This window comes from Ailuropoda melanoleuca, chromosome 1, assembly GCF_002007445.2.
Source record: "Ailuropoda melanoleuca isolate Jingjing chromosome 1, ASM200744v2, whole genome shotgun sequence".
In the NCBI taxonomy this organism is placed as follows: domain Eukaryota; kingdom Metazoa; phylum Chordata; class Mammalia; order Carnivora; family Ursidae; genus Ailuropoda; species Ailuropoda melanoleuca.
In genome coordinates this window covers 190698440-190717403 of record NC_048218.1, presented here as the reverse complement: position 1 = coordinate 190717403, position 18964 = coordinate 190698440, and the positions used below count along the sequence as shown (strand labels likewise).

The window sequence follows — 18964 nt, the reverse complement described above, 5'->3', positions numbered from 1 at the left end:
AGCTACTAAAAATTCAAGCAAGGAACTTCCTTAGCCTATTTCTTTCCTGAAGAAATGTGTCTTTTGTTTCTTGCTGAATCATTTGAAAGTCTTAGGGAACGAAACAAGCTTAATTTTACAACAAAAACACACAGACACTTTCAACCACTTAGAGTTCTTAACATGATGTTGCTCAGAAAATATTCTTTTTAATTTTTAGCACAAGCTTAAATCTGTTCTGTAAAGAAAAAATGTCAGGGAGGAGAAGAGTCCCTCGGGGCTTTGTCTTTCTTGTTTGCCCTTGCCTGGGTGTCTAGATACCCAGTGTTCGTGAGCTAACTCTGGAGGTCAAAATTATTACAGCGCACACTGATGCTCTTTAAATTCATCATTGTAGGGAGTCCAGACTCCACCTCACCTTCCACCAGTCCTACTTTCTGGAACTACAATCGTTCTATGGGAGATTATGCACAAACTTTAAAGAAGTTTCAGTATCAACTTGCCTGTAGGTCTCAGGCCCCCTGTGCTAACAAGGATGAAGCCGATCTCAGTTCTAAACAAGCCGCAGAGGAGGTAAGTGGAAATTAAAAGTGACCTAATATTTTTGATTGTAGATTGTTAGAAAGTCTCTTCTACTTCTGGAACTTTTTTTTTTTCTGTAATCTTCACTTTTTAAAAAAAGATTTTATCATTTGAGGGAGAAAGAGCACAAGCAAGGAGGAAGGACAGAGGGAGAGAGGCAGACTCCCCACTGAGCAGGGAGCCCAACGTGGGGCTCGATCCCAGGACCCTAGGATCATGACCTGAGCCAAAGGCAGACGCTTAACCCACTGAGCCACCCAGGTACCCCTGTAATCTTCACTTTTACTGGCTAGAAACATAAATCTGGCACACATTAAATAGTGGAAAAGCTCCTATCTAACTTTGTATACCTAAAGCTGAATTATATTGTATGTTTTATTCTTTATAACACATAGTTGACGTTACCATCCTGCGTAAAACATTTTTCTGCATTCATTTATAAAGAGGTATCTCAAGTATCTGTTTGTACTTAATATACAAAACTCTTGCTTTTAAAACACACTTGGATTTGGGGTGCCTAGGTGGCTCAGTCAGTTAAATGTTCGACCCCTGATTTCAGCTCACGTCATAATCTCAGGGTCCTGAGATCAACCCCCTCATTGGGCTCCACACTCAGTGGGAAGTCTGCTTCTCTCTGTCTCTCCCTCTCTCTTTTCCCCTCCCCCTGCTGTCTGTCTGTCTGTCTCTCTCAAATAAATAAATTTTTGAAAAAATAATAAAATACACTTGGATTAGAACATTCAACAGTCTGTAACTTCATCAGTTTAATATCAAATATGAAATTTTTATTTTATTCATGAAAGCAAGAATGTTCTGTAAACATACCAACGTAAGGAATTTTAAAGTTGGGTCTGTGCATGAATAGCAACCAAGTGGGAAGTAAGAAAATTATCACGTATTAATTAGATCAATGTCAATGTTTATGAAGTTCTTTGTCAGATATCTTTTTCCACGTATTTTTGGGAGTGGAGGAAAATGACTAATTTCTGGCAGGATTTTACCTCACTCATTATTCATTTTAAACATATTTTTAATAGGTTTGGGCAAGAGTGACTATGAATAGACAACTTCTTGATCATATGGATTCATGGACAGCAAAGTTCAGAAATGTAAGTTCTGACATTACTCTTTGGACAATACTAGTGCCTCTTAATATGCAAAGAATGTTATTAGAATATAATTTCAGGTGTTAATTGCTAATTAGAATATCAGAATTAATTATTATTAAAAGTACAATATGGATGGCACATATGTAAGGATAAACATGACATTTACCTTATGGTGTCTGTTTTCATCAGATTTTTTTCTTTCCATTTTAGTAAATCAGTTTATTTTGAGTGGATTAAGGGATAATATATTTAGTTACTAAGATCTTCTTCCCTTTCCCAGCAGCTCAATTTTCTTTTTTTTCATTTTTTAAAAAAGATTTTATTTACTTATTTATTTGAGAGAGAGAGCATGAGCAAGGGGGGGAAAGAGAAGCAGGCTCCCCACTGAGCAAGGAGCCTGATGTGGGGCTCAGTCCCGGGACCCTGGGATCATGACCTGAGCCAAAGGCAGATGCTTAACCAGCTGAGCCACTCAGGCACCCGTTTTGTTTTGTTTTGTTTTATTATATTTCAATTTTTCTTTCATTTTTTTCCTCCAAGAGCTTTTCTGCCAGAACCTATTATATATCCGGAAATGCGAGGGAAACAAATGAGGTCCTCGCCCTTAGAGAACTTTAAGTTAGAGAGAGAATGTAGTAAATACTAGAAGCTACTTCAGAATACTTCAATTTCTTCGATTGTTTTGGAGAAGAACCCTCTCATCTTTGGCCTGGAGGTTGGGAAGGCTGACTCATCCAGAGTGAGTGAGTTTCCTTGTTTCAGCCCTGCCTCTTTTCCACTCTGGGAAGGATGCGTGAGGGGCACACGGGCCCTCCTCCACTCAGGGCTCTGCGTAGATTCTGCAGAGGCTGCCACTGCCTCCACTCCCACCCTTCAGCACTCATGCATCGCTCTATATCTTCTAGAAATCTGTTGAAATCACTCACGCTCCTCTTTTATTCTTTTACTATAATTTTAATAGGGTATCGAGAGGGAATGATGAAAATAGCAGCCTATTTTCTTGAACCAGAAGCCCGGATCGCTTTTTAAACATAAAAATTCCCTCATGGGGATGAAAGGTACAGCATAGGGAATATAGTCCTGAACCCCTTAGGTAATTTTGTTGCAGCCCAAGAGTGGCTGGCAAGTGGAATGCATTGAATACATCTTGGAAGAATGAATAAGTAAAATGATATCCTAGAACTATACTCTCTTATTTCTACTTACAGGCTTGAAATTTCAAGTTTTTAGGATTTTTTTTTAAAAAGCAGTATGGATATACCATGTATTTTGTAATACCACTAGCAGAGTCTGATAAGCATTCAGTCAGTAATCAACCACATTAATATTTGCAGCAAAGTCTATGAATAGTCACACTAAGTGGGATAAAGTCTGTAAATAGCCTCGTGGGAATTCAGTTCAGATCTTGCCAGTATATTCAGTGTGCTTGCTAAATGGGTTACCAGAAAACCGTGTGTTTTTATAAAAGATTTCTTAATTCACAAATTTGTATAAGGAACTGTAGACTTCTGGGGCGCATGGGTGGCTCAGTCGTTAAGTGTCTGCCTTCGGCTCAGGGCGTGATCCCGGCATTCTGGGATCAAGCCCCACATCAGACTCCTCTGCTGGGAGCCTGCTTCTTCTTCTCCCACTCCCCCTGCTTGTGTTCCCCCTCTCTCTGGCTGTCTCTCTCCCTGACAAATAAATAAATAAAATCTTTAAAAAAAAAAAAAAAAAGAACTGTAGACTTCTATTTCATCTGAAACTGTTTCATCCTTCCATTTTTGTGGTTAAACGAAAGTAGTAGTTGAAGTTGCCATGAACACATACACAAAACACATAACACACAGGCAATTCAAATGGGGTGTTTCCTTGGACAATCTTTTCACATCTCAGAATTAGTTTGATATTAGCCATCCAAAATGGCATTTGAGGTTTCTAGTTCTAAAGTAACATTGTAATATTCGTAAACCAGTAGATCTGATATGTATAATAGACCTGTTTCCACATAGCTAGGGAATTGGGTAGGCCTTCTGAGTTAATCAGTTAAGTTAGTTTGAAAAGCTGTCTTATTAATTACAAAATATAAAGACGACATAAAAAAATGTGTGATAATTACTGTAGAAATGTAAGTCGGAAATTACCCTTTTAGCTAAGTATAATAATCATTAAAATTTAAGAAAAATGTAACATGGGGTGCCTGGGTGGTGCCGTCTGTTGAGTGTCTGACTCTTGGTTCCAGCCCAGGTCATGATCTCAGGGTGATGAGATCAAGCTCCACATTAGGCTCCATGCTCAGCACGGAGTCGGCTTGGGATTCTCTCTCTCTCCTTCTGCCCCTCCCGCTTGTGCTGTCTCTTTGTCAAATGAATAAATAAATCTTAAAAAAGAAAAACTTAAGATATAACTGAAATTTTTATATTCAGCAATAAGCAGGCGTACGTGCTTTAAGAATATGTCATAGTTAACTTACACTCTGCTAGCTTGCTTACGTAACTCTGGACTTCAGCGGTCGCTACTTCATTCTCTTTCTCTATGCTCTGTTGATATTCAAGTAGAGGACAGTAAAAATATTCTTAGCATTTCATGAAAATAATTATTTGAAGGGCGCCTGGATGGCTCAGTTATTAAGTGTCTGCCTTCACCTCGGGGCGTGATCCTGGAGTCCTGGGATTGAGCCCCGCATCAGGCTCCTCCACTGGGAACCTGCTTCTTCCTCTCCCACTCCCCCTGCCTGTGTTCCCTCTCTCGCCGGCTGTCTCTCTTTCTCAAATAAATAAATAAAATCTTAAAAAAGAAAAGTAAAGATTTGAGAAATGCTTTAGAATTATGCATGTAAAATCTTTGCTTTGTTTCTTCCTAGTGGATCAATGAGACAATATTAGTGCCACTGGTACAAGAAATCGAGTCTGTCAGCACACAGATGAGACGAATGGGCTGTCCTGAGCTTCAGATAGGAGGTATGTGAAAATAGAGCCCAACATTTGATTTACAGTCAGTGAATCTGCGAAATAGAAATTTACTTTCTGTACTGGGCTATTTAACAACTTCCTTTGTTATCTTGAGGTGAAGACAAAACTAAATGTCTCGTATATCTATATATATTTTCTAATATGAGTTTTATTGAAATAGAATTTACTTACCTACAGTTCCCCCATTTAAAGTCTGCAGTTCAGAGGTTTGGGTTGTGCAACCACAGTCAATTTTAGAGTATCTCATCACCCAGAAAAGAAACCCCACATACCCCGTTTCCCCCATCACCCATTCCCCAGCCCAAGGCAACTACCTGTTTAGACAGACCCATTCTGGATATTCACATAAATGGAATCATACAATCTGTTGTCATTTGTGACTGGCTTCTTTCACTTAATATGTTTTCAAGGTTCATCCATGTTGTAACATTTATCAGTACTTTGTTTCTTTTTAGTGCCAAATAATATCCTATTATATTGATCTATTGCATTTTGTTTACCCATTTATCAGTTGACTGACATTTGGGTTGTTTTCACTTTTTGGCTATTATGAATAATGCTGCTGTGAACAGTTGTATACAGGTGTTTGTGTGGACATACGTTTTAATCTCTTTAGGAGTAGAGTGGCTGAGCCATATGGTAACTCCATGTTTCACCTTTTGAGGAACAGCCAGACTCTTTCTAAAGCAACTGCACCATTTTACATTCCCACCAATAGTGTATGAGGGTTTCAGTTTCTCACGTTTTCACCAATACTTATCTGTCCTTTTTATTATAGTTGTCCGAATGGGTGTGAAACAGTTTCTCATTGTGGTTTTGATTCGCATTTTCCTGATGGCTACTGATGTTGAGCATCTTTTCATGTGCTTATTGGCCTTTCATATATCTTCTTAGGAGAAATATCTTTTCAGATCCTTTACCATTTTTAAATTGAATCATTTGTCTTATCATTGAGGTGTTCTTCATAGATACAAGTCCCTTATCAGATATGAATTCCAAAGTTGTACAAAGCATAAAGAATGTGTAATAATGCTAATTTAAAATCACCTATTTTCAACTCTCTTACCTGCAGACAAATAAAACTGTTAAGGTTCCATACAATCTGCCTAAAATATATATATACCATAACCTATTTAGTGTTAAGTAATTAGATTTCAAAATAAATAAGGAATATCATAGTCAACCACCTCTTTCTAGGGAATAAATTTCTCCTTGAAAATCTTAAGTGCTTTTGATTGCACATTAGTAATTTCTACTTATTTTGGGTGTCTTTTAATCCGTCTTTGTTCTCTGGACTAAGAGTAGAATCGTATATCCCAAAGGTGTCTATTCATTGAATATCCAAATGTTTCATATGTAATTTACGTACTCTCATATTAACCTTGAAAGCTAGCTGTTAGTGTCCCATTTATGGATAAGGTTAAGACACACAGAGCTTATGTAACTTGCCCAGTGTCACGGAACAGAGATTTGAGGCCAGAGCTCTTTGACTCCAAAGTCCAGAATGGTTACTTTCTAGATCTTGGTAATGTTATTGAACCTGTGCCTGTCGTCGTTGAGCTTTCTTTAAAAGCTATAAAAATGGGGCGGGGGGGGAAGCTATTAAAATGTGTCTTTTCCACAACATTTTACCAGTGTGATGTGCTTTTTAAAAAGAACGACATTGATTTGTGACTACAAATGCAGTATATATTATGTTCATTGTAGAAAGGGTGGAAAGTAGAGACAGAAGTACACGTAGAAGAATATTACCCATAATTCTGCTTCCAGAGATAAATCACTGTCAATTTTAAGTCACAACCAGTGATTATTTTTGGTTATAATACTAACTATATCTATATAGCTATGTAAGTGTATGTACGTGTATGTATGTATATACATATAGTTTTCATAGTATATATATATATACACTAATATATATAGCTATATACTTATATATAGTATTGGTATATACAATATATATTTTAGTGTATATAATATATATATGTTAGTGCATATACATATCTCTCTCAATTGTATGTTACGCCGTAATTTAAGAACATTAAAGTTTTTAAAGTATATATTCAGGAGTTGAGGGAATATGGTACATGTATGTACATATTTTTAATTAAATTGGGGTCATACTGTTTTGTTGCCTACTTTTACCCCCCAATTTTTCTATTTTGTTAAATATTCTCCAGCATTGTTTTTGTGGCTAGATGGCATTTCTTTTTGTTTGTGTAATATGTTGTATTTAACTGATCTTTATTATCTAAAATGTAGGGCTTTTGCCCCTTACTGTTATTAGTAATGCTATGAGTAAATATCCTTTTATCTAAATTTTGGTGTACATTTGTAATTATTTTTCAGGGATAATTTCTTAGAAGTGGAGTTAGTTCAGTAGGAATAAATACATTAAGGCTTTTGACGTACATAACCCTTTAAAAGCTTATACCAGTTAATACTCTAGCAACCATGTCACATAGAAGAATGCCTTTTTCCCAGCATTGAGTATTACTAGTAAGGTTAGACATTCTGGAAATTTCTGTTGGTTTATTAATTTCTTTGTATAGTTGTCTTTCGTGATAAGAGAAATCACTGTCAAATAAAGTTTCTGCTTCTCACTGGCATAACAGGCAACTTTTAACTTAACCTGATTTTGAAATTTTTACATGTACCCCACAAAAATATTTTATATATTAGCTGTTTATAGATTTGTCAGAATGGACTTGGCTGCTGCTTTTGGAGTGTGTGTGTGCATGTGGTGTCTGTGTTTATAAATCTGGCCACCATGCCAGAAATGATAAAAAGAAGTTGTAAGTAGAGACCCACATGAAGAATAATCTGTCCTATGTGTTTTATTTTTAACAGAGGCTAGTATTACTAGCTTGAAACAAGCTGCCCTGGTCAAAGCTCCTCTCATTCCAACTTTGAATACAATTGTGCAGTATCTAGACCTTACACCAAATCAGGAATACTTGTTTGAAAGGATCAAAGGTAACTAGTAATTTAAAGAGGAAAAAATTTCACTACTTTGAGATTTTATTAAGTAAAAGTAACAAGTCTGGGTGGCTCAGTGGTGACTCTTGGTTTTGGCTCAGGTCAAGATCTCACGGTCACTGAGATCAAGTCCTGCATTGGGCACTGCATGAGTGGTGGAGCCTGCTTAAGATTCTCTCTGTCCCTCTTCTGCTGCCCCTCCCCTCCAACTCACTCGCACTCTTTCTCAAAAAAAATAACAAGGAAAAAAAATTTTTTTCAAGTGTTACCAAGTATCTTTTATTTTATAAATATATATTTAATTATGGCTCAATTAAGGCTTATACTTGAACAACTTTTGGTTTTTATATTTCATATGCTTAAGAATTGTCAAAAGCGGGCACCTCAGTGGCTCAGTTGGTTAAGCATCTGCCTTTGGCTTAGTTCATAATCCCAGGGTTCTGGGATCGAGCCCCACGTTGGGCTTCCTGCTCCTCGGGGAGCCTGCCTCTCCCTCTCCTCTGCCTGCTACTCCCCTTGCTTGTGCATGCGCTCTCCCTCCCTCTCTCCCTCTCTCTATCTCTCTCTCTCTCTCTCTCTCTGTGTCAAATAAATAAATAAATAGTCAAAATGACGCAGTTAGCCTTGAATATGTTAATTTTATTCTGTCTAGAGAAACTTAAATACAAGCTACATGGGCTCAAGTAAATATTTCAGACTCATTTTCTACTCTTTAACTACCAAGAATGGATACCATTATTTATAGTTTCAACGTGCTGATCCTTCTTTCTCTCAATTCATATAATTCATATTTAATATGTTGCTTCTTTGTATTTCTGTTATGTCCAATTATTCGGAGAGAAATGTGATCTTCTGAGGAGACTGATGTGAGAATCAGGAAACTTAGCCCCCCTGATACTCCCACACTCTCCCTTTATGCTTCCCTGCTTTTATTTGGATAAACTGTAAAATGTTCTCATCACTAAAACGAGTTTTAGAAATAGTATTTCACTCTTCAGATTTATCACTATTTTAATTTGAAAACATTACGGTGCGCCCTCTCTCCCCTAGGTTTGGACTGGGGTTCAGGAGTAATCATTTATCGTGACTTTTAAGAAACTTTTTATTATAAGGAGAATTCAGATATTCATAAAACTAGACACAAGAGTATGCTGAAGCCTCTTGTACATAGCCCCTGGTCCCTGCAGCCTTCAGTCCCTGGGCACCCCAAGCCCTATCCGTATCCCCATCTCCCTCCTCCCTTTCTGTATTATATATAGCTCTCTATGTGTCTCAAAGATAAGGCCTTTTAAAAGCATAATCTCAGTACAATTATCACACCTAATATTATTTGACAGTTTCTTTATATCATGAAATACGTAACTTATGTTTGAATTTCCAACCATCTCATAAAATGTATAATTACTTTTTCTGGTATTATTTGAATTGGGACTCAAATATAACCACATGGTAGGACTAATTGATAAAGCATTTAAGTTCAGGGGCACTTGGGTGGCTCAGTCAGTTAAGCGTCTGCCTTCTGCTCAGGTCATGATCTCAGAGTTCTGGGATCAAGTCCCATGTCGGGCTCCCTAGTCCATGGGGAGCCTCTTCTCCCTCTGCCCACCACTCCCCCTGCTTGTGCTCTCTCTCTTTCAAAAAAATAAATAAAATCTTTAAAAAAAAAAAATTTAAGTTCCTTTTAAGCTATAGATTTCCTGTCCATCCTTTTTTTTTTTTTCTCTGCAACTTACTTATTGTAAAAACTGGGTGGTTTGTCCTATAGAGTTGCCATGGATTTTTACCGAATACATCCCCATGGGGTGTAATTTTACGTGATCCTCTATCCGAATTCCCTGTAAATTCAGGTTGCAGTTTTTGGCAAGCTTGCCTGATAGATAGCAGGATATTTGTATATCCGAAAAAATGTGTGTGTGTGTGCGCACGTGCGCACATGTATGCAAAGTACATATATTCTTTTTTTTTTTTTAAGATTTTATTTATTTATTTGACAGAGAGACAGCCAGCGAGAGAGGAAACACAAGCAGGGGGAGTGGGAAAGGAAGAGGCAGGCTCCCAGCAGAGGAGCCTGATGGGGGCTCGATCCCAGAACTCTGGGATCACGCCCTGAGCCAAAGGCAGACGCTTAATGACTGAGCCACCCAGGCGCCCCCATATATTCTATATAGATTTCCCAATTGTGCAAAGAATGTTACATACCATTTTTTTCTAACCAGAATAGAGTGTAGGTTCACACATTACCTTATGTTGTTTTATTTATTTATTTATTTACTTATTTATTTATTTTTGGCTTTTTAAATTTCATCTTTGTTGCTCCAGAACTTTCTCAGGGAGGCTGTATGAGCTCGTTTCGATGGAATAGAGGTGGAGACTTCAAAGGACGCAAATGGGATACAGACCTGCCCACTGATTCTGCCGTAAGTCTCTACTTTTTTTTTTTTTTTTCAGTTTAACATTTTTCCATGTTACTGGATTTATGTACTTTTATTTTTCCATTATAAAAATAAGTATTAGAAAGAATTTAGAAACCAAGATAGAAATAAAAACTTTAAATTGTACCAGCATCTTAACCACTGTTAATATTTTGGTGTATTTTCTTTCTTTCTTTCTCTCTTTCTTTCTTTCTTTTTCTTCCTTTCCTTTCCTTTCCTTTCCTCCTTCCCTTCCCTTCCCTTCCCTTCCCTTTCCCTTTCCCTTTCCCTTTCCCTTTCCCTTTCCCTTTCCCTTTCCTTCTTTTTTTCCCTTTACTTAGATGCACTATTTTTTAATGTTTTGTCATCCTCCATGTAAAATTTTGTATTTTTTTCATTTTTTGCGGTGTTTAAGTATTTTTTCATTATTACACGCTGTCAATTAACTGTTCTCCTATATTGGAGCTGGAAGTTCCTTGCAAATAATATTGCAAGGAATATCATGATGCATATTTTTTCTTATTTGGGATTATGGCTTTAAGAATTATTCTTAGGGGATCCTGGGTGGCTCAGCCGGTTAAGCCTCTAACTCCTTTCAGCTCAGGTGATGATCTCTTCAGGGTCGTGAGATCAGCCGTAAGATTCTGGGAGTGGAGCCTGCTTAAAATGCTCTCTCTCCCTCTCCCCCCTCCACCCCAGCTCCCCGCACTCACACTCTCTAAATAAAAAAATTAAAAAAGATTCCTAGAATTAAGATTGATGAGATCAAAGAGTATAATGTTTTTGAGCATTTTAGAGTTTTTCAGAATCATGTTCTTTATTGTTTTTATAATGACTGTTATATGTAAAAATGAAGCTTCAAATGCTGATGCTGAAATTGAGAATGTATGTGTATTTTTATCTCCGTTTTCTGTTAACTATATGGGTATGAGTGATCCACTTAACAGAAAACTGGGAATGTCTTTTTTCATTTTACAGATTTCATCTTATAAATGTAATCACTTGAAAGCATTTTTGCTAGTTCTCTCTTTAGGGAAAAATTTAAAAATTGGAGTCATTATAAACAAACACTAAAGCCATGATAGATTTAATGCTGATTTTGAAAAATTGTTTCCTCATCTTCAGATCATCATGCACGTATTTTGCACCTACCTCGATTCCAGATTACCTCCGCACCCTAAGTACCCTGACGGAAAAACATTTACTTCGCAGCACTTTGTTCAGACACCAAATAAACCAGGTAGAAACTTCCTAAAAGAATGAGTTGAGATTTTCACATGAGATATATAGAGAGGTTGGCCTGTTTTTTTAATGTAGCATATTTTCTTTACAGATGTGACAAATGAGAATGTTTTTTGCATTTATCAGAGTGCTATCAACCCTCCCCATTATGAGCTAATCTACCAGCGTCATGTCTACAATCTTCCAAAGGTACTTCTAAATGTACAAATTGCTATTACAGAGTGTCACGGATGACTTGCTTTGATAATATTTTTTAAGTTAGAGTCTCTTATTTATGGAATAGGTAAACTTCTTAAATTAGGGAAAATGTGTTTCTTAAATATCCTGGGGTTTTTTTTAACTCTAAAAGTAATATATGCTTAATTTGGGAAAGAATAAAGAAAAAGAAGAAAGATCAGTCATTATTCTATTACTTAAAGGCAGGTGTTGTGAAATTTTTGGTGTATTGCCTTTGGTAAATTTCATTTTGGTCTTTCTCTGTGCCACTTTATGGGTCGAAATCATATTTATATAATTTTATTTCCTTTTAAAAAGTTAACTTCTTAATTTTTAATTACCTTAAAAAAACCATAATTTTCCATTCCATTAAAAAGCTTCCATAGAAACACTTTTTAATGGCTGTAAAAAAGTTTATCATAGGATTATAACTTAATTTATTCAATCATTCCCCTATCGTTGGACATTTTGGATGTTCTAATTCTTCATTATCACGAACACTGCTGAGTATTCATCTTTATGGATATAGCTGTCTGCATTATGGGTAATTTCGTTAGTTTAAAGTCCAAAAGTGGAATTCTAGGTTACAGAATATTTTCAAGGCTTTTAAAATACTTTATCAAACTACTTTATACAAAAGATTATTGTACCAGTTTACATTTCTGTTCAGGCATTTTACTCTTGACTGCAAACATCAGTTCTGATTACCTTTGCACTTACTGTAGTTACCAGTTTCTTTACTAAGAAATTTTACGTTGACTGTAATCATAAATTGTGTTCTCCATCAAATTCCTAGGAGAGAATATTAATTTCCTTTTTTTCAAGTTTAACATTTCAGCTTTGTAAGTGTTAATAGTTTGGACCATTGAAGTTTCTGTCCAGATCCATGCAAATGAAAGTCTGACTTACACGGAATTCTGAGTTAGTAGAATGTGAATTGATAGGATCTGCACTTATCTTTTTGTTTGGTTTGCATAATTTTTTGTTTGGCTTTGTTTAAATCTTGCTGTCTTTTTGTCTTGATTCCAGGGCCGAAATAATATGTTTCATACATTGTTAATGTTCCTCTACATCATAAAGACCAAAGAGTCAGGAATGCTTGGGTAAGTACTGATGCTTTAAAAACACAAGTACTTAATTTATTTACTGTTTTTCTTCCTGTGTTGAGATTCTGCCAAAGGCAGCATCATATACTGAAAAGACTGTGGACTGAACAAGAGATCGGGCTTCTGGTGTAAGCCCAGCCCTGTCACTAACCCATTCTTCTCTCTTGGGCAAGTCCCTTCCTTCCTCACCAACCTCCATTTCCCTATTGGTGAAAAGGCCGTTGGACCACATCATTGGCTTTACAGTTGTGTCCCTCAGAGGAGCAACTCTGAGATCTATATCAGGCTCCGGCCACTTTAAAATTTAAAAACAAAACAAAAGCCATCCCATATCAGACACAAAGCCTTCTGCAAAATGTTTTATATTTCCAGAGAGACTGAGTCAGTATCTATTCCATATTATTGTTAACTGGGATGGAAAAATGATCAGTCGAAATTGTTCACTTTGTTATTCTAAATATATAGTAATGAAGCTCACATGCTGTTAACAATAAATTCAGAATTGTATGGTTATTTTGGTGATTTGAAATTTCAGTGTATCAAATAAAATTTTGAAGAAACAGGACTGCAGGTAAAGCTGGGGAAATCTGATAATGCAGGGTCTGAGAGTCTAAAACCCTGAGGTTAAGAAAGTGTGAAGGGAAAGGCGTGGAGTGGAAAACATCTAGGGTCCACTCCGGTTCTGATATGCATGCCTCTTTTCACTTTTGCTTAGGTGTCCTGTTTTATGCATGTTCTAGAACTTCATTGTCTAGTAGACCAGCCACTAGCCACGTGAGGCATTGAGCATTTGAAACATGACGAATCTGAATTGAGATGTGTTGTAAGTGTAAAATATAGACTAGAATTTGAAGACCAAAAAAAAAAAAAGTGAAAGATCTCTTTAATAATGTTGTACATTGACTACATGTTGAATTAATACATTGGATATATTGGGTTAAATGAAATATATTACGAAGATTAATTTCACCTATTTCTTTTTACTTTTTATAAAATTTTTAAGGTGTTTGTTAGAAAATTTAAATTATGGGGGCACCAGGCTGGCTCAGTCAGTAGAGCATGTGACCCTTTTTTTTTTTTTGTAAGATTTTATTTACTTACTTGTCAGAGATAGAGAAAGGAGCACAAGCAGGGGGAACAGCAGGCAGAGGGAGAAGCAGGCTCCCTGCTGAGCAAGGAGCCTGATACAGGACTTGATCCCAGGACCCTGGGATCTTGACCTGAACCAAAAGCAGGCACTTAAACAACTGAGCCACCCAGGCGTCCCATGTATGACTTCTTTTTTTTTTTTAAAGATTTTATTTATTTATTTGACAGAGATAGAGACAGCGAGAGAGGGAACACAAGCAGGGGGAGTGGGAGAGGAAGAAGCAGGCTCATAGTGGAGGAGCCTGATGTGGGGCCCGGTCCCGCAACGCCGGGATCACGCCCTGAGCCGAAGGCAGACGCTTAACCTCTGTGCCACCCAGGCGCCCCCCGTGTATGACTTCTGGTCTTAGGGTCGTGAGTTCAAGCCTCACGTTGGGTGTAGAACTTAATTAAAATGAAATAAACTAAAAGTACTTATTAGGGAGGGTGCTGGGTGTCTCAGTCAGTTGAGCATCCGACTCTTGGTTTCTGCTCAGTTCATGATCTCATGAATGTGGGATCGGGCTGCATGGTCAGCAGGGAGTCTGCTTGAAGATTCCCTCTGCCCCTCCCCCTGCTCTCTCTCTTTCTTAGTCTCTCTCTCAGACCAATAAATCTTAAAAAACAAAAACAAACAAACAACTTAGTGGGGTAATAACTTACCAGAGGCCAGGGGCGCCTGGTTGGCACAGCAGTTAAGCGTCTGCCTTTGGCTCAGGGCGTGATCCCGGCGTTATGGGATCGAGCCCCATATCAGGCTTCTCTGCTATGAGCCTGCTTCTTCCTCTCCCACTCCCCCTGCTTGTGTTCCCTCTCTAGCTGGCTGTCTCTATCTCTGTCGAATAAATAAATAAAACCTTTAAAAAATAAATAAATAAATAAAATAACTTACCAGAGGCCAAAAAGAACTGATAAAATTTTTGAAGTGCTTACCTTCTCTTAATGAGCAACTTACATGTGGGAAAGAAACACTTTAGACTAAAACTAATACGTGTTTTATTTATTTGAGGTTTTTTTCTTAACCAAGGGAAAAGAAGCTTTGAAATTAACTTTTTAAATATGATTGATCAACCTTTTTAATACATTCTAAAACAATCAAGTGGTTAAAAACTGCTATCCTATAACTTAAAGGAAATAACCAAGTAGCTCAAATATAGTCCATTTGGAATCATGCCCATAAAACAGCAGATTGATCCAAATACATTATCAATTCAATGCCAGATATTTGTGCAGTTACTGGAATGAGATGAATGTTTTACTTCCAAAAGGGAAAAAAAAATCTAGACAGAATTGACTGCACAGTAATTTAAGTGTTCTGTTCAGCAAATAAACCATAAATAAAGCTTAAAGCTAAATGACAAACTGAGACAAAATATTATGGTTGGAACACATATAGCAAATCCAAGCTGATATCCATCATATATAAAGAGCATATATAAATTCATTAGAGGAACACTTGGGCGGCTCAGATGGTTGAGTGTCTGCCTTCAGCTCAGGTCATGATCCCAGCATTCTGGGATCGAGCCTCACATCAGGCTCCCTGCTCAGCGGGAAGCCTGCTTCTCCCTCTCCCACTCCCCCCTGCTTGTGTTCCCTCTCTCGCTGCCTCTCTCTCTGTCAAATAAATAAAATCTTTAAAAAAAAAAAAACATGTAAGTTTATTATTAAAATATGTTAGGAGGCATAGGATTACAACCCATTTTTTCACCCTATCACTCACATATACTTTTCTTTTTTCATGTTTCTGTTAAGAATCATTTTATGTGGGATGCTTGGGTCCTGGGATTGAGCCCTGCATTGGGCTCCCTGCTCAACAAGGAGCCTGCTTCTCTCTATCCCTCTGCCGCTCCCCCTGCTTGTGCTCTCGCTCTCTCTCTGTCTCAAATGAATAAAATATTTTTAAAAAATAATAAATACATTAGAAAAGAAAAACAGAAAATGGTCATAGACTGAAAGACTTTCACAGAAGTGTTGCTTAACTGATTAATAAACATGAAAAGAGGGGCGCCTGGGTGGCACAGCGGTTAAACGTCTGCCTTCGGCTCAGGGCGTGATCCCGGCATTATGGAATCGAGCCCCACATCAGGCTCCTCTGCTATGAGCCTGCTTCTTCCTCTCCCACTCCCCCTGCTTGTGTTCCCCCTCTCGCTGGTTGTCTCTCTCACTGTCGAATAAATAAAATCTTTTTTAAAAATAAATAAATAAATAAACATGAAAAGATGCTTAGCCTTTTATACAAACAAGCCAAAATTAAAACATTCCTTTCTGTTAAATTGAGATTTATCATTTGCACAGGTTTTTTTTTAAGATTTTATTTTTTTAAGCAATCTCTACACCCAGCACGGGGCTCAAACTCAAAACCCTGAGATCAAGAGTCACACGCTCCACCGACTGAGCCAGCCCAGTGCCCCTATCATTTACAGTTTTGGTGAAGAAGTTCCTCGAAGAAATGGGAAAACCAGTTAATATAGAAATTACCTTTTTTTGAAGGGCATTTTTGTAATATATATATCTTAAAATTTTTTTAATCAAAATTAACAACTACTCATAATTTTAAAAGTTCTGTAGTGCTAGAAGTTCCTGACGGAAATGAGCAGTTCCCTGTGTTCCCCATGCCCACTAAAGGCGACCACTTGAAACTCATTTAGCCTTTTCTTCAAATACTACTCTCATGGTTCCACGTAATAGAGGCATGTAGCTCTCTTGATTCTTCAGTTTGAGACATTGGAGGTTTATTTCTTATTTTGTTAGATGAGTAATTTAGCTTATAGCCCTCTCTTCCCTTTGTACTTTGAATGTGCTGTGGTGCTCTGTGGACTAGAAGATTTTTCTTTTTGTTATATATACAGTAGGGTTTAGTTTAAGCTAAATCAGTAAGCCCCACATACAAATTCACTAAGCATCCATAATAATTAGTAAATCCCTAATTCAAGTTAAATAGGTAACATTCTCTAAGAGGCCTAGCATCTCTGTATCCCTTATTTTAAAATTTTAATTGATAGTTTTACTTTAATCTTACTTGCTAAAATTATTCATTTAACTCTATCTGGTGTAATAGTTGTAGAGATCAACTGAAAAATTAATTTTCCACACCCCATAAATCCATTTGTTCTAAATTTGGGTTTTAAGCACAGTTAAGAAAGCAATTACTATAACTAGGGTTCACCTGAGAAACCATGTGTACCATAACTCATTACAGAATAGCATTAAATGTTATTGATTAAATACGTGTTGCTTGTCAAGACTCTTGTTTTCGTTATTTGAAAACAGACCTTAAATGCTTGGCAATCAATTCCACTAAAACCTTTTTTTTTTTCTTTTTATAGGAGAGTTAATCTTGGTCTGTCCGGTGTGAATATTTTGTGGATTTTTGGCGAGTAGTGGGTCATTTAATTCCAAACATTTGGACTTTTATTTGATTGAACCAGAAGTTGAATCTAAGCATCTCTGAGTCACTGCCTATTTGAAATAAGATACATATGTGTGTGTTACAGACTCTTTAGATTTAACGAAAAATTAGCTATTACGAAACTTCCTTGTAAAAGTATGTCCGAAATCTTCTACGCCAAGAGACATTACTTTTACTTTTTTATTACCTTTCAGATTTTTCAGTTGCCTATAAAACCGCAGCCCTTCAGATATTTGTTGACCCAAAACAGTGCAATTTCCCCTTCATTAAGAAATTTGAGTCCTTTTTCATTGTAACCTACAAATAAGAATCATCCACCTAATTTTTCCCAAAAATTGTTTTTTCAGTTGCATTATTTGGTGTAAATACTTGAAAAGAAGGCAATTGCTACTTCATCTTTTTTTATCTCTATACTTAGCCGCTGTTCTACAAGCCAGCCCATGGCCCATATTTAATCTCAGTAATGTATTAGTCTACGTGTATTTTTAAGTATTACTGAAAGAGGTTTAACAGTATTGGCATTTAAAAAAGTAACTCTTGGATTAAATGTTAACTGATATAGTTTAACTATTTGGGTCTTAGGTTAAAAGGCTGAAGACAACAAGAAACGGCTGCTTTGGTTTTAATTACTCAATTTGACTATTCCATGATATTGTATTATTTTAAGAGTTCTCTAAGATCATATAATATCTGTTTAAAATTTTTAGATATGTTCAGAATATCTGGAGAGTAAGAAGTGACTAAGTTTGTAGGTTTTGCTTGACTCTGTTTTCTTCTATGTCTGTATACAGTATCTCTAAAGCTAGCTAGCAGTTGCATTTGTTTTCTGGTTTGACATATTATTAGAGACTGTTTCTATCACATTATGTAAACCTGAAAACAGCTAAGACCAGTATCTTCTGAGTAACTGCCTGTTGGGCCTGGATATGCAGCCCATTTTTAATAATTTGTAAATTCCGTTTTTCAAAAAGTTGTTCCTGTTTTATAAAGGTCTTATGTCCAAAGGAAAGGAAGTTTCTCTTAACTGCTTTTGATGTATGTTAAATATGTTTGCTATGATATTTTAGAAGAAAATATCAATTAAACATGTTAAATATAAGAACATGTCAAAATCTAAGTACTATTTCAAAAGTTATTGAAGGTGTCATGAAGAACAGTTGTTATTCTGTTAAACTACTCAGTTGCATTTCTTTGTTAAAGGGAATAAGGAGAAAATATTTAACATAAGACGAAAAGTTTTTTTTCTTTATAGGACTTAAGGCAGCGTTTAGTACAAAAATTCGAAGCTATAATTATTTTAAAATTTTATTATTTATTTGACGGAGATAGAGACAGCCAGTGAGAGGGGGAACACGAGCAGGGGGAGTGGGAGAGGAAGAAGCAGGCTCATAGTGGAGGAGCCTGACGTGGGGCTCGATCCCAGAACACCGGGATCACGCCCTGAACCGAAGGCAGATGCTTAACAACTGCGCCACCCAGGCACCCCCAAAGCTATAATATTTTATTTTATAAGTGACTGTCAAGAAAATACCATATACAGGAAATATACATGTGAAAAGACTAGAGATCCACACTAAAAAAAAAAAAAAAGCTATTTTGTTTGCCTACTGTGAGTCTAGTGGGGGGGTTACTGTAGTCTAGGTAGCTTTCTGATATTGACCAGTCTTCACACATGTTTGAGGCAGCTTATATTTTAATGTAGCCTTTATTAAAAATACTTTGATAAATTGGTTGGAATTCACACTTCAAGAAGACAGTGTACTGCATAAATATGGTAATTTTTTTTTTTTGGTCTTTGTCTTAAAATGAGTAAATACCTACTTTAATTAAATGTTATTTATAGGATATTTTT

The 18964-nt window shown here is 36.7% G+C and overlaps 1 protein-coding gene across 1 annotated transcript in view; it reads left to right on the top strand.

The window, feature by feature from the left end:
• Window positions 1-18964, top strand: part of TMEM209 (transmembrane protein 209) — a 31595-nt gene extending 12631 nt beyond the window's left edge. Inside the window, exons 7-15 of the mRNA XM_002913435.4 lie at window positions 377-552; window positions 1599-1670; window positions 4513-4609; window positions 7472-7597; window positions 9920-10017; window positions 11137-11251; window positions 11345-11442; window positions 12499-12572; window positions 17030-18964. Of these exons, the coding sequence (XP_002913481.1) occupies window positions 377-552; window positions 1599-1670; window positions 4513-4609; window positions 7472-7597; window positions 9920-10017; window positions 11137-11251; window positions 11345-11442; window positions 12499-12572; window positions 17030-17084 (911 nt within the window). The 3' untranslated portion in view covers window positions 17085-18964. The remainder of the gene's footprint in view (window positions 1-376; window positions 553-1598; window positions 1671-4512; window positions 4610-7471; window positions 7598-9919; window positions 10018-11136; window positions 11252-11344; window positions 11443-12498; window positions 12573-17029) is intronic.